Source organism: Carex rostrata, chromosome 30, assembly GCF_964058835.1.
Source record: "Carex rostrata chromosome 30, lpCarRost1.2, whole genome shotgun sequence".
NCBI classification, from domain to species: domain Eukaryota; kingdom Viridiplantae; phylum Streptophyta; class Magnoliopsida; order Poales; family Cyperaceae; genus Carex; species Carex rostrata.
This window is the reverse complement of record NC_135947.1, coordinates 5080680-5104952: the sequence shown is the minus strand read 5'-3', so window position 1 is coordinate 5104952 and position 24273 is coordinate 5080680. Positions and strand designations below refer to the sequence as shown.

Below are 24273 nucleotides of genomic sequence, written 5' to 3'. Positions count from 1 at the left end.
TTAATGAATTAGAACAAGGCTTGGGCCTTGGTACTAATGGGCTTGCCAGATTTTTAAAAACGGATAAAAAGAATTATTACGGTACCTGGAATTTTTCTAGAAGGCATAATTGTCGGATAAAACACGGCTTTAAAATTTAGGTTTTTATAATGTAAGTGAATGGGGGCCAAATTGTAAATGTGGTGAAATTTATGTATAAGACCGGCCATATGTATGCATTGGACTAAATTAAATAAGTAGGCCATTGGATTAAAATGTATGACATGCATGAGAATTTTATACATGGGCCTTGAAAGTGAAAATAGTTATAATGGACTTGAAATGAATTGTGAATTGTTAATTAGAGGCTTAAACCTTTGCTAAATTATGGGCCTTTAATTAAATTGAATTGGAATAAAATAATTGATACGTCAACAGGACCAAAGTGTAATAAGGTGAAAGTTTATATAAGGGCCGACCATATATATATAATTTTGGAATTGGACTTGAATTAAAATGATTATAAATGAGCCGAAAGGTATAAAAGAATTGACGAATTGAAAGACGGCTTTTGGAATTTAAGTTTTGAGAATGTAACCGAACTAAACCAAGTAATCGTATAATATAGGTGTAGGCTCAGTCGAGCAAGATATCGCGAGGTAATTCGAGACGCCCGATCCGTAACTAAGCGGTACGCTCGTCATAATAAGGTGCGGGATTCTTGGACTTGTTTGATACTTTATTTTCAGGAATTAAACTGTGTATTCGTTTGTCATGTTGAATATCATTGATTGCATCATTGAATTGTGTAAAGCATTTGCATAGCCCAATCAAATTAAACTCGAATTGATGTGACTTGAGTGATTTGCATGCTGGTATGGTTGTAGGTTGTGTCGATATATTATGATCTGATTTGATTGAAAGTCACCACGATTTGATTTGATATGTATGTGAATGGATTTACGAAGTTAAGCACTTGGATCCAATGAATTTGCCAAGTCGGGCTGTATGCTGACTTGGATTCCCAGGATCCTAAATGGCCTTAGGTGAACGGCCCTCGATGTTCCCAGTACCGGTTGGGACGAGGGAGGGTGATTATGTTATGAGATGTGATTGGAAATCGTGGGTGACTTGTGTAACGTCTATGGCTCGGTGGCATTCTCCTACGTGTTAATGCATTTGGAAGGTCAATTGAATATTACGACTATTGGAATGATTCCAAAGAGGATTTTCTTTATATGATTCGAACCAGACCTTAATAAACTGTTAAGCCAAGCGATTGCAGATGGGTGTCAGATAAAGGGTCCAGCGGTTGGCCATCTGTAGGTGTCAGTAACCCTACAGATGTGGGTTTGATAAAGGGTTCAGCTCGAAAGAACATCTGCAATTGCTATAAGCCCTAATTGATCGAGTTAAGCCAAATATATGTTGTGTTTGAAATTCATCTTGGAAATTCCGTAAACTGTGTTGCAGGTTGATTAAATTGTTGTCGAGCATTGGCATTCTGTTATTTATGATTATATGTATCTGTTTGCATTGTTTATTTTTTGAGTTTCATTTTTGAATATAGAGTTTGATTGCAAGTCCAATAATCTAAACTGTGGCAAATTTCGCACTGAGAATTTATTCTCACCCCACCCTCCCGATTATTTTCAGGTTTATTTCACAGATGCAGCAAATGAGGATATTGGTAATGCATATAAAAGATCCACTGCCTTGCGTGTATGTGTGACGCTTGATTTATATACGCGGCAGGCTGTCAGACCCGCGGGATTTGGGGTGTGACAGAGATGGCCATATAATTAAGCTCATCACATTATGTAATTGAGACATTAAAATGAATAAAAGTCTCAATTTATTTTGAGTAATTTTACTCTTATCCCCTCTCGCTCCATCGTTCCAATCTCAATTGCAAATAGCCAAATTCCAAAATCAATTCCATTTCTTCCCTCAATCCAATTTCGTTCGGAGGCTGTTACATCTTGGATGTAACAATTGGATGGACCAATCACCTTGGCAGCTTCTGCTAAGTTTATCACAAAAAAAAAAAAAAAAACCAATTGGATGAAGGACCAATCACCAATGCTATCGAATCAAACTGAATGTAACTTAGATTGAGATTTGACTAAAATTTTGATTCAAAAGAGAGAGAGAGAGAGATTTGACTAAATTAATAGTTTTAGTTTACTGACCGGGTTCATGAACTACTTTTCTAAACAGTTATATGTTTATAAAATAAATGTTAAGTATATAAATTATCTTTCTAAAATGATAAGTATATTAATCTTATTTTTTATCATATTCAACATTCAGATTTTTTTTTATCATAATATAAATTAATTTAATTTTTAAATAACAAAATTAATTATTTGATATATTACTATGCACAAATAAACAATTATGAAATTCGACTTTATTTTGATATGCTTCGAGATAACAAATCTAACAGTTTTATGTTGTTAGTTTAAGCACAAAGGTAAATTTTGCTTGCAATGGAGTCTGCACCGGACTACTACCGGTCCAGTACCCATTGAATTAGTATGTTGTATGTAGGTTTTTTAGATGATCTCTAACAATTGTGTGTGCTCTATTGAAAGCATTTGCTACAATAATTAATAATCTAATTTATAATGTTATCACAAAATATCTATGGAGAGCATATTCATCCACACGTACCACAAATTATTTTGTCAGATTCTCTCTCTGGAAATACCCGGCAGACCTTTGTTGTTACAAGGATTTAATCAACAGTTGGATTGATGTGACACATGAGCTGGTCACTAATTCATTATGTGCATATATAATCATACTTTGGTTTGATCATGCTGCAGGAAACCACAGATAGGTTTTGGTTTGAGCTTCCAAATGACATGCTGAGTGAAACTATTAGTATAAATTCTCCAAAAAGATTACGTACATTTCATTGCTGTTTGTCAAAGATGGCACTCAATTGCTCATGCTCTAAATTTAGATGCATGAACACATCACATGCCCCACAGAAAAAAAAAAAAAAAAAAAAAAAAAAAGTTAAGGAAAATAATATGATGTTCTCTTCTTTGTTGAGCAAGCTCCAAAGAAGAACATATTTTTTCTCTTAGCAGTCCAAAAGATCTTCTTCTTCATTTAATCATTTATCCAAACCCAGACAACATAAAGCATTTTTAAGCAATCACTTTCAATAGAACTATAATCCCCAGTGAGATTTAGATTAGAAATTCCATTTCTCTTAAAAACCTTTATCAGATGAGGTATCCTTTTATCAGCCTCATCGCAAATTATCTCAACTGAGTTCAGATCTCGGCATTGGAAAACATAAATCACTCAATCCATTAACAGATTTCACTTCATTCAATTTTCCAAAATCCTGTAAAGAAAAAAGAAAAACAATTATACAAAGAACAACTAGTTTAGAATTCCATGTTAAACTGGCATGCCTATTCTAGTTGGCACAGGCATCAAATATGGTACCAGTAGGTACAAGTGGGTACCGGATTGACAGTGGACAAAACACCTATTACTTGCCCAACAATTACAAAAAACTTAGCAAGAAGCGATACCTTGCTGCAAAAAGACCAAAGAAATGATACCTTGCTGCAAATCAGAGTAAGCTCTTGAAGCATGGGTGAGTGCCGAAGAAAGAATGGGACAGCATCAGGGTAACTTGCAACCCAATATCCACCAAGTAATAAGCTCTTCAAATTTGGGACATCTAGCTTAATCTGGTAATTCGATAAAGATATATATATATATATATATATATATATAGATCAAGTTAGTAATCTCCATGTCATATCAGTTGAGTACAATTACATAACAACTGAAAACTGGCTATCATCCAATTTCCTTATCATGACGTCTGTTTTATTTTTTATATTTTTTTTAGGTTGGTTGTAGACCTTTTCGACCCCCCCCCCCCCCCCCCCCCCCCCCCCCTTAGGGAGAATGAACAGGTAACTTCTGTATACTTTTTGAACAAATTACATGGGCAAATTTCAGAAGTTTCATAATAACTAATCAGCTAGAATATTACATTAATAACATACCATTTCATTAAACTTCTCATGGTGTGACAATACTCCACATCCTTGATTAAAATGCAAATGTACGAGGTTAGGTGTACAAATGTAGAACTTGTCCTCCCTCTTAGTCTGTATTCTACATTGTTCCAGGATTAAATTTCTCAATGTGATAGAATATACTCCTGAAAAGGTTACCCCGCAAAAATGCAAATTCAAATTTTCAAGCCTTGGGCACCCCGAAAGTATCTTCTCCAAAAAAGCCGAATTGACCTCCATTCGTTGTAGGCTCAAAATTTTCAATCGGCTTAAATTTATATCTCTTGGTGTAATTATTTTTACATTTGGGAAAGTAAATAAACCCAATTTCTCTAACGACTGACTAGCTAAAACAGGTCTCGGCAAAATCACATTTCCGCCATAATTTTGAAGCCGAATTATAATGGAAAGAACCCAAACATCGTTTTTAACTGCGTGACTGAGCCATCTTGTACTTGTTACGAGATTAGTTGGAGAATCACTGAACAAAAGTGTTGGATTTATTAATAGGTACACCCATTATGGGAAACCCAAATCCAAAACCTAACCCATTATGAAAAGGTGTTGACCCGTTATGAAGAGGTGCATTGGTTTTTATATAAACCCAATCCCTCTCTCACTCTCTGTTATTTAACAGAAATAACAGATTCATTAATTTCGTAATACAAGAAAAACACCAAGAAGTACTCTGTTAATACAAGAAGGTCTTAGGTCGTGGAAAACGCAGGGCTTTCGGTTTCGGCTTGTGATTCCTTGCAGAACCAGTGATACTGCTACGTTTGCAAGATCCGCTTCCGCACGAAGATTAACGGAGTAATTTGTAAGTTTTATCCGTTAATTAACAAAAAATGTTTTAAAATTTTGAATGTCTTGTTTTGGGCGGTGCGGCAGTGCAGCATTGACATATCTGATGAAGTTCTCAAGCCCAAGATTCACAAATTGGTCCATGTAAAACGTCAAATTTTGCATTGAGGCCCATACATTCCTCCACCTATGAGACAATATGCTGGTCCGTCCGGCTTGTTTTAGTGGAAGAAAGGAAAGGATGTGATGTAAGAGATGATCTGGTAATTTACTTATCCTGTCAATAGTAGTTGGAATTTTTTTGGGTCTGGTACCAAGAGGTTGATGTTTTAATTTAGGTTTAGGATTAGTCATGTGGCCTCTCTTGTTTGTAGATTTCAGTGAAATAACATGACTACTCATGGTCAATGCCTTGGCTTCTGAAAAGAAAACGAACATAAGAACAAGAAATAAGTACTGGCATTGAAATATTAACAATACAGTACACTAGTGAGGCCAAGAATTTTATGAAATAAACAGTTTTTAAGAGTATATTAATTTGTTGTTAATCAGTATAAATTATGCAATGAAGCAAAAAAGATGCAATTGTGACTCGTAGAAACAAAGATTCTATCATTACTTACATATCCAACAGTAAATCTGAATCTTTGTTCACCTATTACTAGCTATTATATATTGTCTCGTTTTGCCATTAAAAACATTATTTATTGTTTCATCTGGTTATTATGTCTCATTTCGGTCCGCCACTATCATATTTGTTTTCCTCATGCTCGTTAGAGAATATAATGTTCTAGACTTCGCAGCATGATTTCAAAAGAGAAAATAATCTTCTAACATTAAAAATTGTAGCAAGTTTGTAATCTTTGACACCTCTCCTGTCCAAGTCAAATTTTTGTTACAATTGTAGCAAGGTTTTATGGGATCATTAATGCAAATATGTATTGTGCTGGCCTGAAACTGCTATGGTAAGGACAATATCTGACTTTTTGCACAAAGTTACTGTTGTCAATTCACAATTCAATATTCAAGATTTTCGAGGGATATACGTGAAGTTCCCCATTCAATATGGAAAAAATGGGATGGGAAATGAGAATGGGAATTGAACTAATTTTTACTGTGCTTGTGGAAAAAAAAAAAAAAATTCAGTCTGAATAAAATTTTTTTTCTCATACACACAGTAGCGCACCGAACAGGCCCTAAAGTGATTCTCCCTCCTACTAACAATATCTCACTTTTTCAGCCTTGACAGCTTCGGTCAAGTTCTTCAAAAAAAAAAACAGTATCTCACTTTTCTACATGTGAACTACTGAACAGTGAAGTCTTTCTCAACTTTTTGGATGATACAATCCTAATACAATCTTAATCTTTTTCTCTTTTTCTCTTTTTCTCTTTTTATGGTTTTTCTCCAATGCAAAGGAACCATATACATTGAATAGGAAGTTCTCCAATTTTATATCCAAAAAGATAAGCCCAATGCATAATGTCAGAATTAGAGATATTGCCGAAATTTTTATTAATAGAAAATATATTAATTAAATATCGAGATTAGATAACGTTTTTGCGTTTTTTCGAGATATAGGAAAAACGTGATGATTAATCATGTCCACTGGCCGTTATAGACTATCACGGCCAAGTTTAGCACTAATCACCGCACTTCTTAAAAAAAAAAAAAAATTCCTGGCCGTGATTATCAATCACGGCCAGACATGCATGCCATATTAAAATGGACAAACTCATATCTCATTCTACACATCAGATCTCATTCTACACGGTCAGATATTGCACTGGATTTGAATTCTGGCCATGATTATCAATCACGGCCAGGAATTTTTTTTTTTTTTTAAGAAGTGCGGTGATTAGTGCTAAACCTGGCCGTAATAGTCTATAACGGCCAGTGGACGTGATTAACCATCACGTTTTCCCTATATCTCGAAAAAACGCAAAAACATTCTTCATTTTGGATATTTATTTAATTAATTTCCTATTAATAAAAATTTCGGGAGATATTGGCGAGTAAAAAAAAAGAATCAGAGATATTGAGGCCCACTATTACAGATTTATCATAACATACTTTTTCAAATCCCACCAAGTCCATTTCAAAGCGTCATCTTTCCTAAAATAAGCTTGAGAAAAAAATGAGTGTATCATCACCGTAGTTAAGAATTAAGATTTATAGAACATATTCAATCTCTGAGCTCTGGAGCATGTTCATTCAAAAATATCCAGTTATTTTAGTATTTATTATCTCATTTGTTGAGGATTTATAGGACGATTATTTTGTGTTTGAAGGAAAAAAAAAAAAAAAAAAAAGTCTAGCCGACGGGCATTGTAGTAATAAAATAAAATAAAATAAACATAATGAAGTCACAATCAAGTGGCCGTGCGCGCGCCACTTGGCAAAATGCCAATATAGCTATCGACGCCGACGCGGACAAATCCATTTTTCTTCAGAAATCGGATAATGCCGTAACAATCATTCTTTCAAGTGTGAATTGGGTCGGGTACAAAACAAATCCAAGATACCATTATCCATCGAGTATAATATAGGCAATATTTTAACCTAGCAGTTTATTTTGTGCTCATAGAAAACTTATTTTCCCTCCAATCTGACTTCATGTTTTATCGATTGCTGAGTTCTGTCTTAACATGTATACTCGGATTTAGTGAGAGCTTTAACGGGTTTGGTAGGAAAATGTGAGTCGGACCCGGTATAATATCTCTAGGTTTTGTTTTCTCAAGAAGTCTGATCCACAATTTTCTCCCCTGGCCCTGGCACTGGGACACCAACCAAGCAAAGGGCAACTATTCTTGATCAAATATGAAAACAGAGTTTTGGACATGGTCTAGCATTTAAGGAGGTGTGTTTTTTTTTTTTGGTAGTGCCTACAAGGAGGTGCGTTTTCATTATTATCAATGAATAGTAATGTGTTATCAATGATCATTTCATCTTGTTCAACAATTTGTTTAGTGTTTACATGTAAATTCAAAACAAAATAATTCTATACCCTTCAAATAATCATGTATATCCAGATCTAAATATAGTTATATATTGAGTTTTGTAATAACTTGCTATTTTTTTGAAATAGACTGAATAGTTTCTAAGCTTACGAAATTAAGTACGTATTGTTCTCTTTCTAATGTATATTTTTGTCTACTAATTGTTTTAGTTAATAATAAGGTGGGTGGCTGAAATATTTCATAAAAAAATGTCAATCCACATCTAATGATCTAAAATAATAAAATTTTGATGAGAGTTACTTAAGGTTGGTTTTTTTTTTTATACTTTGACCTTGTATGTATGTATTTTTGCATGTATGGGTGGGTGTGTAATTGTGCATGTGCTTACAAGTATGTATTTATTTTTTTCCATATTATACAATTTAGACCAAAAATAGAATTTTACGATTAGATTATATGCAAATACAAAATGAAAAATTAAACTTAGAAACCTCTTACAATAGTGGTATTTATTTTGACAAATGTATATAATACTAACTTTGTTTTATTATATGATTAAACTGTATGGCCTTTATGTTGAATGTTGCGATTCTATTTTGTATAAAATCAATTAATAACAAATAACAAAATTGAATTACTTCTATAAAAGTACTTAAGAACTTGCAATAATTATAAAATTATTTTTACTACATCCTTATAAAATTGGAGATAAAATTTAAAAAATATATCTTTTCTTTTTACATAAGAGTCATCTTATCTAACACTACATCCTTATAAATGATTAAATTTCTATTCAACTACATTCCTGTGAATACCCTCAGAAACCACTATACTTCTAACACTATAAAATAAAATTGTTAACATACCTCTAGTGATAAAATCATAGTTACTCTGTATGTTTATGCGTCAAAATTAAAGAATCCAACAAATTAAGCAAGCTGATATCCAGAATTACGTATTAACAAGTAGACCGAGTGTACTCAAAATGTATCAATTTGGGAGCCGAATCACTGCCTCCTCTCTCTGGCTCTCTGCTGCCCCCACTCATTCTTCTCTCGCTCTCTCTTTTCTATAATAACGGATAGCCGCCACTGATACCAAGCTTCTACCCTTCCCCACAGAAATACCAACCCCACAACAAAATTTAGCCCAAACCTCAATTCGGAAAACATATAAGAACAGCAGGGGAGACAAATACAAACGATCGCGCAAAGAATCCATCCAATTCATTCCGATCGGATTTCCGTTTGATCCGACCTATCCATCTCTTCCTTTCCCTTCTCCGATCGGTGGGATCACCGTTCGGTGAGCGCCTTCGGTTTTACTTGTTCTTCGTCAAGGAGTTAGGGTTTGGGTTTTGGAATGACGTCAGAGGATGTGATGGGGAAGAGCACCGGCGAGACAGCTGTCTCTCGCATCGTGATTACGGAGGAATCCAAGGCGACACACGCGGTAGTCACCGTGTGCAAGTCTCTCTTCGCTGGTGGTGTCGCTGGTGCAGTGTAAGCTCTTTGCATTTTCCTTTTGTATCTCTCTGTTTTTTTTATATGAGTTGACTGGTGTTTTGTTTGTATGGTTTGTTCCTTTCCCTTTTCTGGTGCTATTGTTATTTTGGAGTTATGATATGATGAAAATTATTTTTCTTGAGGAAGTGGAAAAGGGCTGTCAGAAATTGATTTGAATTTTTGGTTTATTACTTGCTTGTTACCTTGCAATTCAATATGTTGATATGTTATCGGCAGAATATCTCAAGTAGAGTTTTTCTGGATAAACAAGATTTTTCTTTCTTTTTTTTAAATAAGGTTCTCTTTGGCTAGTAATGGCAAACTTAGGTTTTGAGGGTATAAATGCATAGTTTGGTAGTAACTGATGTAAAGAATCTTTCCAATATTCATGTCCTTCTTTTCATTATGGAAGAATTGATTCTTGCTTCAACCCCCAAAAAAGCTTAAAAACCTTTTTATTTTTATTTTTTAACAACAACAAGAGCATTCATGTCCTTTTGTTATTATATTATTTATTGATTGATATACCATATTTGGTATGCTTTTTATTATTAATCAACCCGTTCATGGTGCTTTATATAGAACCTGGCTTTCAAGATGATGTCATTTGTTAGGGATTGAAATGAAATTTAAGGTGATAGGTACACATCATGTAACAAGTGGGATTTTGTGGAAAATAGTTCACGGAAGTTCTATCTAGTTGTGTCCAAAATTGTTACTTTTGTTTTGTGAGGTTGCTGCAAGGGCTTTCTGCCTTTTTATCTAGTTGTGTCCAAAATAGTTGTGTGCTGATTGGTGATTGAATTTACCAAATGTTAGGTGCATAGACAAATATTAAAGTGTTAGTGCAGGGTCACTTGTGGTCATTTAAGAGATCAAATTAAATTTGGCCGTCTTATAAGAAAGGACTCAATTATGGTATTCCTTGACCAAGGGACTCAATTATGGTATTCCTTGACCAAGTTGTCATTTCCCAACTAATTATATTTTTTGAAGATTGTAACCTATTTGGATATATTTGTTGTCTGGGCCTTTTGTGCTGTTTCCTTCTTTCTGTGTCACTTGCATTTGCATGTACTTTATTATCATTTCTGATACTTAATTGCTCATTTATGTTGAGAAGTACTTTTCACTTTGCAGAATTATTTGTTTTTCATTTTTGCCTGTAAAAGAACTAATAAGATAATGTTTATACTTCTTCACAAGTAATATAACCAAATGGAAATATTCTGTACTGTTTATACTTTTTTCATTTTGTCTCGTTTTCAATTCGATAAGGAGTAGTCAGGTTTATGATACTTTAAACAACACTATAATAACATAAGTGAAGTTCTTAATATGAATATATAAATGACAAATATTCGTGCAATAGCATTCTATATAATCCAACACAATACATTTTTAACTAACAATAAAAACATCTTACAGTAAACAACACTAAATATAATGATGAATTAACAAATTGTTTTAAGCAAAATAAAAGATAAATAAATTCAAGGATGCATAAGCATAATTCATTATAAATTTATGTTGATTAAAAACATAATTTAGAGCTCCGAAAAATTATGATAGAGACAATATTCAGTTATATGCTGTCAGATTTGGTTTTAACCAATATAAATTTAGAATCCATAATCAATATGTATTTTTAGGGTTTATTGAAATTCAATCCACACCTAACCAAGTAAAATTTAAATCCGTTATTTTTCGGGTTAGGCAGGTTGATCGGGTCAGGGGGGTTGGTACACCCCTACAACTTTTTCATGTGCCTTTTTTATTTCAATGATATTTATAATGATTTTTTTTATGTACTAACCAATTTTTATATAAATGTTACATATAATAATCTTTTTCTTCAATCTAGGTCCCGCACTGCAGTAGCTCCACTTGAACGGCTAAAAATCTTGCTCCAGGTATGAGCTCTCTCTCTCTCTCTCCCTCAATTTTTTGCAGCGGCTGCCAAATAAGTCCTTAACCTCTATAGCACAGTACATGTCAAGTCCTACATACTAAAAAAAAAAATCTCTCTCTCTCTCTGTGCACCCTCTTTTCATCCATCAATCTTATGGCATTGTATCATTTCAGGTCCAAAATCCCCACAATATAAAGTACAATGGTACAATTCAAGGCCTCAAGTACATTTGGAGAACTGAGGGGCTTAGAGGTCTTTTTAAGGGAAATGGTACCAATTGTGCCCGAATTGTACCAAATTCAGCTGTCAAATTTTTCAGCTATGAAGAAGCATGCAGGTTGCTTTTTGCTCCATATTTCCAATGTAAACTTCTTTTTTTACACCTTGATTATTATTTCCTAGAGAAATCACTAATTCCTCATTCCTATTGCCACTTGTTCTGGTACTTAATTTTGGCAGAGGGATTTTGTGGCTTTATCGAAGCAAGACAGGAAATGGTGCGTAACCGGTAACTCTGGTTTTTCTGATTTAATGTTGTATTTTTTATAATGCAACATATCTTCATTTCCTTGAGAAACTAAGATTTTTAGAATTCTCTATTTACATATCTAAATATTTCTTATATAGAGCGTAAGATATCCGTTGCATTTATATCCTAGAAGAATGTAATTAACACATCTTTCGCTAGTCCTTTTTTCTCCCTTTACCACGAGAAATGTCACCGAGTGTGTGAATTTTAGTTGTCTAGTTTGCTTAATCAATGGTAGATTTTAACACTTGTTATATAATAATGAAATTGGAAAACTAATGTTATGTGAAATTAAAATAATACAAGTTTTACCATGTAAGAGGCCGTATGTTTGACTTCATTAATAACTGCAGAGGATGCTCAACTGACTCCAGTGTTGCGGCTTGGTGCTGGTGCATGTGCTGGTATAATAGCTATGTCTGCCACTTATCCCATGGACATGGTTCGTGGCCGGATTACAGTCCAGGTAACTCTTTTTAAAATTTCTTGCACCCCTTCACAATCAATCCTAGTACAGGTAAGAAGATGCTTGTCACCATGTGATCTTTTCTTGGCCTGTTGGGGCTACTTGTCCCGAGTTGAGGTTTTCTGAAGTTAGTTGAGATCCAAAGTTTAGAGTGTTGTGTAGCTGGTCCTATCAATACCTGCATGTCAGGTTTAGCATCTTTATGTAAAGCGTTTAACACCCACTGCATACTGGTACTGGTACTGGTACTGGGCATTATGGTATCCCTTCTGAATTTATTGTACTTGGTGGATTGCTTAATCTTTTTGTATTTATGGTTGTTACTTTATGCTGTTTGCATATTTTACAGACTGAGAAGTCACCATACCAGTACAGAGGCATGTTTCATGCATTAAGCACTGTGTACAGAGAAGAAGGCTTCCGTGCTCTCTATAGAGGCTGGCTTCCTTCTGTTATTGGAGTGGTATCTCTCTCTCTCTCTCACACACACACACACAAAATTTAAACTTCAAGTTCCTAATCCAATTCAGGATGTTGATTTTAATCTGCATTACAAATTGTTCATGTGTATAATAATTGTTAACTTTGGGTTTCACTTTGTACGGCTTCAAGCTGAAAGATCAATATTTTAAATTGATTACAATGAATCTTGTGTGGTGTTTTTTTTTTCTCTGCCATCGTCATCTTAAGGTGCACTGGAATTGAATTTTAATTGTTATTATTCTGCTAAAGTTCAATTGTGACATGGCACAGGAATCATTTATAGGATTGTCAGAACTCTTGGAACAATAATTGATCATTTGTGATTCAAGGATGTTACAACATGCATCTTTTTGAAACAACTAAAAGAATGAAAACATCTATTCCCTTCTTTCCTCTTCCTTCTCTCTTTCTTTTTTTCTCCTTTTGTTTTTTTTAAGGTAAAAGTAACTCTGTTTAAAAAGTTTCAACCAAACAGTATGTTAGTATACTAGTTTGTGGTAAGAATCAATCATTACTCTCTACTATTCATTTTGGTGCAGATTCCGTATGTGGGGCTAAACTTTGCTGTTTATGAGACGCTTAAAGACTGGCTACTGCAGTCAAAACCCTTCGGATTAGTTAACGAGGATGCAAAGGAGTTGGGGGTGGCAACGAAGCTGGGATGTGGGGCCGCTGCTGGCACAGTGGGCCAGACAGTGGCATACCCTCTCGATGTGGTCCGTCGGCGCATGCAAATGGTCGGCTGGAATCATGCTGCCTCCATTGTCACTGCTGGGGCCCACGGTAAGGAACAGCCCCTCCAGTACTCTGGCATGGTTGATGCGTTCAGGAAGACAGTTCGCCATGAGGGGTTCGGCGCTCTGTACAAGGGCCTTATTCCTAACTCTGTCAAGGTATTTTAATTAACTTCTTTGATTTTGTGGGATTAAATTCAGGAACTCTGATAAGTGGTAAGAAGAGTAACAGTTCAAACTTGGTGGACTGCATGTACATCTTTATTACAACTTGAGTAGCTACACTGCATGAGTACTAGAGGAAAATACCATGGCAAAGCACAGAAAGCGCTTTTAGTTTGGAAACAAAATGATTTCATAGGATATCAGAGAAACAGCAGCATCTAATTTCCATTTGGATATTCTTAGAAGAGTTCCATTCTGCTGCCATAGAATCCCAATGTAGTGAGTGATGCACCAAGTTTCATAGGGTGCAATTAGGTTGCTGATATACTGGCCCATGCATTGGGACTTATCTGTCACTGTCCCAATGCAATGCTATTGGGTCAAGGCAGTAGGTGTGAACTTTCCAATAGAGTTCTGCTGTATATTATGGTAATTTTCTAAGCACATGAGCTTGCAATGATGCCTTGTGTTAATGTTATATTTTTAAGGTACTTTAGCACAATTATGGGCTATGGTTATGGCATTTTTAAATTTAGAGGCATCTAGGTTTTTTCAAAATAAGGTTGGGTCTTGTAACAGGCTACTAGGTGCCCGTAGATGGTTAAACTTGAAAATATAAGTTGAGTTTTGAACTCATATAGCCCCATATGATAATAGCCTTGAGTTTTCAAGAAACAATTTGGAAGTTTGAGATGTGAGTTAAGATGTATGTGTCAAGATTTAGAATAACTTCCAATGTTCTAGATATGAATTTAATGAAAGCTATTCAGTGCAAAATTATGGATGTTGAATGTGAGGTCGACTGATAGGGCTTTCTACTATGTTCAGGTTGTCCCATCAATTGCAATTGCTTTCGTGACATATGAATGTGTAAAGGATATGCTTGGTGTGGAGATGAGAATATCGGATTAAAGGATAAAAGCATGGCTTGTTATTTTTGTAGGGTTCTGACTCCTAGCTTTGTAGGTGGTGCGGTAATTTAAAAAGAACTTGTAGAAGGGAAGGTTGAAGACCTTCTCTAATTTGTGTTGATAATAGTCAACAATTTGTTTTAAGTTGTATTTGCAGCTGGGCAACGTCTTACCTGCTGTGGCTATTCACAATAAAAAAAAAAATTAATTGGCTTGCAGTTATTTTTTTGTGGATCTGTTTCAGTATTCTATGTAGATTGTAGAGACCAGAAATCTGGTTCCAGATGGAAATAAATCTTCTGTTATTTTGATCCCAGCCATTCAAAAATTTTCATGCATGATAATCAGTGTTCTAAATAGCTAGTTATAGCTTTTTCAGATCCTAAAGGCTATGGTGCTATGGGCGATATATAACTAGCTAACTACTTAGTGCAATTACTTTTGTTTTTAACCGTCCCGCTATACTGCTATAACCGCTATTTAAACCATTGATGATAATTAATACAAGTGCCTACGGGCTTTTGATCAAAAAAAAAAAAAATCATGTGCGGATCTTAATGAAGAAATTTTGTCATGAATGAATCTCGATGAAGATCAACACCTGTAATCGGAATAACAGATTCCTGTTATTCCTTTCGAGTAACAGCAAAAAAAATTCTGTTTCAGATATGGAAGAACTTTTGCCGTGTTATTTTTGTGTCTGCTTTTATGTTAAGGGTTCCAAAATAAAGGTATAAAAATCAGCACATGCAATAATCTATTATAATTTGGCCATGTCAAGGCTGATTATGTTCTAAATTTATTCGTTTTCTATAAGCTGGTTATGCAAGTGCATCCTATGCTACATTTTTTTCTTGAATATCAAAACATCTTGGTTATGGTTGCATCTGTTTAGGAATCACAACAGCTGCTGCTGTCTTGTTAATTGTGAACGAAATGTCCCTTTCTTTTTTTAATGGACTAGTTGGATATTGTCCAGAGGTGTAAAGATGATGAAAACATAAAGTTACTTTTTTCATGTGATCATTTTGCTGCTCCTTATTGTCAGACATGCAAAATCTGAACGGCGTGTATTGTTTTTTAAACATCCAATATGCTGGTGTCCTCGTGCTAACTTGTTGACGAAGTAAAAACTATCAGATCCATCACCTTGTAAAGTGTTACTTACACCACCAAAATCATTCAAGAACCATTCATATCTATTTACATTAAAATGTGCAACGCAGAAAACATGAAAAAACAGGTAAAGCAATTCGAATTTAGTGGAAACTAGAGATTTTTAAGAAAGTCAATCGGTACCAAGGGTCCTGAAATCCTGTAGACTGTCAGAAAAAATTCAGCCAGAAGAAAAAAAAGGAAATTGCCAGTTTGATCAGGATCTTGATGATTAAAGCAGTCACACCTATTTTAGCTCCCTGATTATTAGACCAGAAAATAAATTGAAAAGAAAAACAAGATAATGTACCTCCTGCTTTTGACTCTATGCAATAGGTTTGGAACTCCACCTAAATATAATTGCAACTAACTACAACACAATAATATGTCAACACAGATAAAATCTAAATGTGCAGAAAGAAAAAAGAAAGCAAGATTTGTCATGCATTACACAACAATTTTCATTTATATATACTGAGGCAACCTGAAAGACTAAACTTCTACCTTAAAATGAAATTTACTGAAACTAATGCCGAGTTCGTTTGGAAATTGCAATGAGAATATTGCAATTCTCACGGTAGTACTCGATCGCCATGCAAAGCTGCCTGATCACCTCCTTTTTTTCTTCGTCTTTCAAGTTTATCTGCATTTCCTCCTCCTTGATCCTTCTCTCCAGTTCCACCAATCTAGTCTTCATTTTTTCCTTCTCAGAATGTTCTTCATCCAAATTCTTTTTCAAAAATTTTAACTCCTCATTAAGCTCCAGAACCCGTGAAACAAAACTGGAGAACCTCTCATCAAAAATTGATTTCAGTTCTTTGATTCTATTTCCTAAGGCTGAGATCCCTACCTTTGCATTTTGCTCTGTTTCTACAAGGTGGTTTTCAAGATAATTGAGTCTAGCTATCATTTTTGACATTTTCCCCTCGAGATCTCGCACTTTCAGGTTTAGACCCTCGACCATATTCTTGGAGTTCTCCTCTTTGTATCTACACTCTGTTTCAGTGACTTTCAGCTTTTGATTTGACAGCCTGAGCTGCACCTCGAGAGCTTGAAGTTGAACATTCAATTTTGCAGTTTCACCCTCTGAAAGTGCAAGCTTTCCTTTTTGCTCCAAACAGGTTTCTTCCAATTTTTTTATCTCTCTATTTTGTTCTGTGCTGAGAGACTCTAGTGCAGTAATATGCACCATGGAATCCACGTATGCATCTCTCAATTCTTTGCAACTAGATACTAACTCTCCAAAGTAATAACCTAGATCATCTACACAGGCTTCTTGATTGACAATTTTGCCCCTCAACCTCTCCTCCCCATTCTTACCCAAAACTTGGTTTTCCAGGCATTTCTCAAAAATTAATTTCACCTCCTCTTCTACTTTCAACTTTTCAGCAGATAGATTCACAATCTCCCCTTGAAGTTCTAAATTTTCGAATCTTGCTTCTTCCAAACCTCTCTCCACCTGCTGCAATTTCACTTCCACTCCCTCTTTCTCTTCTTGCAATACTTTCAGCTTGTCTCTCAAATCATCTATTCCACAGTCCAACTCAGATCTAATGGCATTCAACTTGTCTCTCTCATCTGTCAAACCCTGCAACTCCACTTCCCTCTTTTCTACAACATTTGCAAGCAAAATATTTTCGTTCTCTTTTATTTCTAGAATTTGTTTCAACTCTGCCTTCTCTGTTGATTCTCTTTCTAGCTTCGCATTTAGATCACCATTGGCATCACACAACTTCTCTCTCTCATCCTTCAGCTGCTCACATTTTAGAGTAAGTTCACTTACGATACTCTCTTCTTCTTGCAGTTTACTACATAGTCGCTCTATCTCCTCTTGCATATTCTTATGTTCTCTCTCTACACTCACCAATTTACTACTCAACTCTTCTATACTTGTATTAGCTCTTTCGAACACAAGTTTCAAACTCTCTCTATCTTCCTTTGCTTCCTTTAGTTCACACAAAATCCCAGAATTTGTCGATATTAGCACTTCCTTCTCAATATTTGCATCATTCAGTTGCCGGTTCAGATCAGCCTCTAGCTGGTTCTTTTCCTCCATTTTCTGGTTCAAATCTGACACCTCATCTCTCAACCGATCCATTTCAAAATTTGAAATATGCACAAATTTCTCATTTTCCTCACAAATTACTCTCAACCGTTCATTATGTTCTCTCTCTACACTCACCAATTTACCACTCAACTCTTCTATACTTGTATTAGCTCTTTCGAACACAAGTTTCAAACTCTCTCTATCTTCCTTTGCTTCCTTTAGTTCACACAAAAGCCCAGAATTTGTCGATATTAGCACTTCCTTCTCAATATTTGCATCATTCAGTTGCCGGTTCAGATCAGCCTCTAGCTGGTTCTTTTCCTCCATTTTCTGGTTCAAATCTGACACCTCATCTCTCAACCGATCCATTTCAAAATTTGAAATATGCACAAATTTCTCATTTTCCTCACAAATTACTCTCAACCGTTCATGCAATGCCCCATTGTCATTTTCAAGGGTCTCCATCATATCCAAGTTTTTCTTCAAATTTGAAATCACCAAATTTTTTTCCCCCAATTCTTCTTTTAATTGTAAGGTCTCCTTTTTCAGCTGATCATTTTTAATTTCAGAAACCTCCAATGTTTTCTCGACCTGGCTCAACTGGCTGAACGCCTCCTGTTTTTCTACTTTTAGCACCTCGTTCTCATCAGAAGCTGTCTCCAGTGAGTTTTTCAAGTTTGAAATAACTGATTCCTTTTCCTCTGCCTCCTTTTCCAATTTCAAAATCTGTTGTCTAGCCTCCTTACTTTCTAATTTCAGCATCTCATTTTCTCCACAAACGCTCTCAATTTCTTTTCTCAAATTCGAAACAACTGATTCTTTTTCCATTGCCTCCTCCTTATATTTCAAAATCTCTTGTCTAGCCTCCTTATTTTCTAATTTCAGCATCGCATTTTCTCCACAAACGCTCTCAATTTCTTTTCTCAAATTTAAAACAACTGATTCTTTTTCCTCTGCCTCCTTTCTAAATTTCAAAATATCTTGTCTAGCCTCCTTATTTTCTAATTTCAGCATCTCATTTTCTCCACCAACACTCTCAGCTTCTTTTTTCAATTTCGAAATAACAAATTCTTTTTCCTCCATTTCTTTTTCAAAGTAGCTAATATCTTGTTTAACCATTTTATTTTCTAATTTTAGTGCCTCGTTCTCTCCAGAAACACTCTCCAGTTTGTTATCCAAATTTCTAATTAGAGCATCTTTCTCCTCCAATTTAGCCATGAGAGGGGTGGTTTCGTCCAAATCTGAATCTGAAGAATCAGAGCTGGATGAACTGTGCTTCAACTTGAGATCGCCATTTCCTCTCTCTTTGGGACTAATCTTGTTCTTCAATTTACCAATCAAATGGTCATAGTTGTGGTACAAGGCTTGGTAACCATTATGAAATTCTTTTATGAGAGAAGACAGTTCTGATTTATCAACTGAATCAAGGGAATATTCTTGATGAGTACTGGTGTCATCCCCTATAAGCTTCAGTATTTTATCCAAATTCTTCTCCATTTCTGAAAAGAAAACAATAATCAAAGGTGTTATTTACAACAGCAATAATTAATTTTCATTTCATCGACATAGTATTCATCTTTTAGCACAATTAATTGTAGCTAATAACGGTTAGGTTACAAGACCAGCATTAACTGATTCATGCCAACTGTGAGATGAGTGCTTTAAGATACTCATTATTCTCTTTTATTGTATCCTTTTATATTTTTGTTTTGCTTGTTCCCTGCATTTTTCAGTTCAATGGCAAAGTTATGTAAGATAGAATAGGATCAGGCTGAGGCTGAGGTTTAGTTCTATAATCGAGGGCTACATAAAGGCTTAATTGGAGTTACGATGCCATGAAGACAAACCAATAAGTTCTGTTCATGAAAAGCAATCATAGGTTTCTAAAGTTACAAAAAAGATTAGCAGGTGTTTAAGAAGTGTTAACAAGACTAAATGCAATAACATCTTACATAAATTACAGGTTTTGTAAATTTAAAATATCAGAGTAAATTTCTCAAAGATTGAAGAGTAGTTACCCTTTTTCTTTTCCAGTACATCAGAACTATCAGAATGAACATTGGTCCCCACAATGGACGACAAAAAGTGCTCGATTCGGTGCTTCCTTGTCATGTTGAGCAATTGACACCTTTAAAAGGACACTTCACCACCTATCGGCCTCTCAATAGCCAAATCCTTTTATTGAGTCTGCTAATGAAATAAACTGCCAAGAAATAAAAAAGAACATGTTTGTTAACCTTCTCAGGATGTGTATAAAACATATGTAAGGACAATTCTATAACCCGTTTATACTGGTATCAGATACTCCATTCTCTAGAATATTTCTCTTGTATACCGAAACTAACCAAATCTCACAAACAAAAAAATTATAAAATAGACAAAAACCTAGCATAGTATAAATATAAAAACTTCAAAAGCATCTTGCTAAAATATAAGGGTGAAACCTTCATGTTAACTGATATTTTACAAAAAAAATTAAACTTTTTGGTAAATATTAGAAATTCCACAGATACATATTGTAATTAAATATGGTTTTGGTAATTTAAGAATTCAAACCCAATTCAGAACAGCTCACGTTCTTTCTGCACTAAGCTATGTGAATTAGCCAAAATAAGCCAATCTTTTGGAGATTTAAATTATCACAATTAAGCAGAACTAAAAAGTCAGCATAACAGAATGTAATGGCATTGAAATTTGATTGCAGAGTCCATGAAATGAAATGGCAAAGAATTAGAAAAGGATTTGTAGTTCAATTGATTTTTTTTTATAATAAAATTTCAATTGATTTTCAATTTAACTATCAGTTGTCCACTGGAAATGCTAATGTACCAATCAGTTTCTTAAAATAAGAATTTTGATTTTGAAGAAAAGAAAAAGATCTTATGCAGTTAAGATTTTGATCTGAGAATAGAGATACTTGCAAATTTTACTCAAAAAAACAATTCTCTCTCCTTTACTTCTTTTTTTTCTACTTCTTGACCAGACATCAGTAATCAACTTATTTTACATCAACTTCTGATATTGCAAAATTGAAAGCGTATATACAAGTGACCTAAGATTAATTGCTTTAAGATGAAAATTTAACAAACACGAGTCTATCAAACCATTCAAAATGAACTTTGGCTCTTTGCTTAGAAACTGGATCATATTACACCTCAGCAATTACCTACCCCACCTAGATCCTCAATAGTCAATAGGGTAAAAATAATAGTAAAACAAGAGACACCACAAAAGCAAATTGACGACTTACATATCCTATCAAAATCAAAGAGAGGTTGCTAGAGAAGTGAAGAAACTTTAATCGTAAGATTTCATGACTAACATCGGAAATGGAACTAAAATCCAAAAATTGATGACATGATTATGGAAAACAACAGAATTGGAAAAACTGCTCAAAAGATTAAAAGTTGATCATTTGAAAATTGAAAGTAATAATCAAATCAAGAACATTTAATTCAGACGATTCTGAAATTTTAGATCGTTTTCCTGTTAAAATAAGTGGGAATCTAATAAAAAAAATAAGGTGACAAAAATGTCAAGGCATACCTCAATCTGTTCCAATCCTATTCCTCTGAAATATCCTCTAGAATCTGAACAAATTAAAAAAGAGAACGAAATTACGAAACGGAGATAGCTCCCAGCGTCGAACAACAAAACGAAATTAGATCGGGACCCTGATTCAATTTCTTCGAGGAGAAAACAAATGAGAAGAAAGTACCTGAAGCGTTTCTCTTCAGAGAAAGAGCGGTGAGTTCCAGTGGAGTATAGAGGAGTCGTGGTAGCATGTGGTAGATTATAATTTTGGACGTTACAAAAACATGTTTACACCCAACGTTCTCTGTATTTACAATGATGCCATTGCTCACATGGCCAGCGTTTGTTTTCTGCTGAGCGATAAAATTTCCCGTGGATTCGGTTCCCAGACAAAAGACCATAATTCAATGTTCTTATCAAATATCGAAATTTTTTAATTAGCACTCCATAAAATCAAAATTGATTGATAACCACTCTATTAGCTGTTTCTTAATTAATACCATCTACGTAGACTGGTTCAGCGCACTAAATTAGATTTGTACGCGGATTGAAGATGCGCACCAATTCAATATGCACACTGAGGATGTGCACCAATCAATGCGCATACTGAGTTGGCACACCATTTCAATTCAATAAAAATGTGAATGATAGTCAAAGTATGAGGACCAAGCTGTTGTGTTGTATATTTTTTCTCATTATCGGTTGACGCACCAAGTTGTTGTGTTATTTATTTTTTCTCATTAAATGATCTGAATAGAATTAGACACTGTCAAATAAAAGGTGAAGTCCAAGTGTCTCATTTGAGACAGTAAACCATGAGACAATGTCAAATAAATGAGACAAAGTCAAAGGCACGGTTTAGACAAACAGGACAAAACTAAAAAAAAAAAAAAAAAAAGCTTGGTGCGCACAAATTGGTGCGCCAACCCAGTCTTTGGTGCGCATCCCCAGTCTGTGCACCAATTCAATTTGGTGCGCCAACTGGGTACGTCCGTACGTGTAGGTGGTAGATTTTGAGATTTGATCAATTGGATGGTAATCAATTAATTTTAATTTATTAGAGTGATAACTAAAAAAATTTGATATTAAATACATAAATATTATTTCCATTTTATACTTTCTATTTGCATACATGATGCTATGAAAAATAAGAATTATAATTTATTTAAATTTAAAACATTTGGTTATCATATATTACATTAGTTACAGTAGACGGGGTTTATTTAGGAATTCCTTAATGTAGCCACCGGGTACGCAGTTGTGTGGCGGATGCCAGCTCAGAGGCAAAAACAAACCAGGCCAATCCAGTCAAATACTCCGGGATCCAATTACCGCCTAGTATAGTTACCGTCGGAATAAACCTGCAGTGTGCTGACGTGGAGAAACCAGAGGCTCTTAGGTGACGACGGTGACCCTGTGGGGTCGGTTCTCATCTCCCGCGTTGTAGCCCGTTGAATTTCTTTCCCGCCACAAATAAAGCAAATAAGGAGTGGGGACACGACTACACGAGTCCCCATTCTCTGAAGTAACTCAAATTTTGATTTCAAAGCTGGACCTTCCGATTTCAATCCAGATTCCAGAATGGACAAACCCCATAATATTCGTGCCAAAGATATGGATACAAAATTAAATTCGATGTACTTTAGATGATCCTTACCCGACACACTACATCACTACCCAATATGAATTTAGATCCTCTCCAGTACGTAATAGAGAATCTTTTACAATTACTGGATCTAGACCGTTCTTTTTAACTTGGCACGAATCTCAAAGTCCAATAATACTTCCCTGCGCTAGCTCGAATCCAAAGCGGTTCAGAGTTGATCTCAACCGTAAAATGAAGAGAATCTTTTACGGTAATGGAGAGGATCCTTGTCCACCCAATATTTCGTCCTGAAGTAATGATTTTAATCACAACAACGTGGGACCGTAATCAGAAGTGGAAAAATATGTAGTTTCTGAAAGGTCCCTTCATCAATAGTTTTGAACTCCGTATTTCCTCAAAAAAAAAAAAAAAGTTTTGAACGCAGTACGCAGATGCCACGTGATAAAATTTTGATAACTGATAAAACTTTGGTTTTTTTCTTTTTGTTATAGGCGCCTATCATACGTAGCTCCAGCTTCCACCCAATCACGCAAGAAATGTTGAGGATTTTTTTTTTTTAATTCAAGCCCGTAGGCACTCACACAACACACTCGCGCGACTCGAACCCATGTTCTTCCGTATGCTCTAGAAATTGCTTGTGGCAGTAGTGAAGAAAAAAAATGTAATGTTGACCAAAATTTTTTTTTTTAAAAAAGTGATAACGTCATTAAAATGATAGAGGACAATCACGTTATGCAAAAAATAATATATGTGACTGTGGTCACACCGTAATGTGATCAAACATGATGTTACAAATCAAATTACAGCTTTTAATTTGATTCAAATAAAAAATATAAAAAATTAGGATATAAGAAATTATTGCAAAATTAATTAAAATAACGAAACAATGCTGAAAAAGTTTATCGCGTCGCATGACGTGTCAGGATGTTTTTTTTTTATTGAGAGGAACACATGCTACGCAAACAGACACGTCATGTGACCAACGAGCATGATGTGCCGTGCTGTAGTGGGTCTGTAACATGCCGTGACAAAATTAATAACCACGTGATTTCTTTTGCTATGCAAGATATTTACACAAATTTCTATTACAAAATTAACAGATGCATTATTTATGATAAAGATCATCAAATTGATATAATGTAATTAGTTATTTTGTTAACAAAAATGTTAAGAATAGGACAGGAAAAAAAAATTGGGTTCGTTGTCAATTATATTCATACATACAAAAATTGCAAATAAATGTGGACATGTCAAGTACCCTAGTTGAAAGGAAATATGTGAAGGTTAAGCAGAGTAATTAAGTGATTTATTAGGTATGTTAGATGGACTGAGTTGAAGCACTTGGCATGTTTTAGGTCAAGTATTGAAAGTACTAATTTGATTCAAGTATATTTTCAATAGCATCTCCCTTTCAAAAATTCAATGCCAAA

The 24273-nt window shown here is 34.8% G+C and overlaps 3 protein-coding genes across 7 annotated transcripts; 1 reads left to right on the top strand and 2 right to left on the bottom strand.

Moving 5' to 3' along the window:
* Positions 1 to 2830: 2830 nt before the first annotated feature.
* Positions 2831 to 4274, bottom strand: LOC144547058 (uncharacterized). The gene is made up of 3 exons (XM_078295669.1): positions 4023 to 4274; positions 3567 to 3698; positions 2831 to 3343 (listed from the first exon to the last, which is right to left on the bottom strand). The coding sequence occupies exons 1-3, from the start codon at positions 4272 to 4274 to the stop codon at positions 3260 to 3262; spliced, it is 468 nt and encodes a 155-aa protein (XP_078151795.1). The 3' UTR covers positions 2831 to 3259.
* Positions 4275 to 8826: 4552 nt separating this feature from the next.
* On the top strand, positions 8827 to 14729 carry LOC144546781 (mitochondrial adenine nucleotide transporter ADNT1-like). 3 transcript variants are annotated; one of them, XM_078295330.1, is made up of 8 exons: positions 8827 to 9298; positions 11166 to 11214; positions 11387 to 11550; positions 11673 to 11710; positions 12096 to 12208; positions 12558 to 12671; positions 13231 to 13584; positions 14419 to 14729. In XM_078295330.1, exons 1-8 carry the CDS (start codon positions 9159 to 9161, stop codon positions 14500 to 14502), a joined length of 1056 nt encoding a protein of 351 aa, XP_078151456.1. In that variant the 5' UTR covers positions 8827 to 9158; the 3' UTR covers positions 14503 to 14729. The 3 variants fall into 3 exon arrangements, with proteins under 3 accessions (XP_078151456.1, XP_078151458.1, XP_078151457.1); XM_078295332.1 differs by having other exon boundaries at positions 8857 to 9298; positions 11387 to 11576; positions 11673 to 11721; XM_078295331.1 differs by lacking the exon at positions 11387 to 11550 and having other exon boundaries at positions 8858 to 9298; positions 11673 to 11721.
* A 1234-nt stretch (positions 14730 to 15963) lies between these two features.
* LOC144546666 (uncharacterized) lies at positions 15964 to 21499 on the bottom strand. Of its 3 annotated transcripts, XM_078295198.1 has the most exons (4): positions 21422 to 21499; positions 21250 to 21293; positions 19722 to 19906; positions 15964 to 19202 (listed from the first exon to the last, which is right to left on the bottom strand). In XM_078295198.1, the coding sequence occupies exons 3-4, from the start codon at positions 19813 to 19815 to the stop codon at positions 16183 to 16185; spliced, it is 3114 nt and encodes a 1037-aa protein (XP_078151324.1). In that variant the 5' UTR covers positions 19816 to 19906; positions 21250 to 21293; positions 21422 to 21499; the 3' UTR covers positions 15964 to 16182. The 3 variants fall into 3 exon arrangements, with proteins under 3 accessions (XP_078151324.1, XP_078151326.1, XP_078151325.1); XM_078295200.1 differs by lacking the exon at positions 21250 to 21293 and having other exon boundaries at positions 21422 to 21471; XM_078295199.1 differs by lacking the exon at positions 21422 to 21499 and having other exon boundaries at positions 21250 to 21389.
* Between the last annotated feature and the right edge of the window lie 2774 nt (positions 21500 to 24273).

Bases quoted from the DNA above. Each gene is read 5' to 3' on its own strand.
- LOC144547058 (XM_078295669.1), bottom strand. From the start codon at position 4,274: ATGGAGGTCAATTCGGCTTTTTTGGAGAAGATACTTTCGGGGTGCCCA. The intron at 3,699-4,022 runs GTATGTTATTAA...TCGAATTACCAG, and splicing joins ATGAGAAGTTTAATGAAATG to ATTAAGCTAGATGTCCCAAA. The intron at 3,344-3,566 runs GTATCATTTCTT...TTTTCTTTACAG, and splicing joins TTACTCTGATTTGCAGCAAG to GATTTTGGAAAATTGAATGA.
- LOC144546666 (XM_078295198.1), bottom strand. From the start codon at position 19,815: ATGACAAGGAAGCACCGAATCGAGCACTTTTTGTCGTCCATTGTGGGG. The intron at 19,203-19,721 runs GTAACTACTCTT...TTTTCTTTTCAG, and splicing joins TGTACTGGAAAAGAAAAAGG to AAATGGAGAAGAATTTGGAT.
- LOC144546781 (XM_078295330.1), top strand. From the start codon at position 9,159: ATGACGTCAGAGGATGTGATGGGGAAGAGCACCGGCGAGACAGCTGTC. The intron at 12,672-13,230 runs GTATCTCTCTCT...ATTTTGGTGCAG, and splicing joins TTCCTTCTGTTATTGGAGTG to ATTCCGTATGTGGGGCTAAA. The intron at 13,585-14,418 runs GTATTTTAATTA...TACTATGTTCAG, and splicing joins TTATTCCTAACTCTGTCAAG to GTTGTCCCATCAATTGCAAT.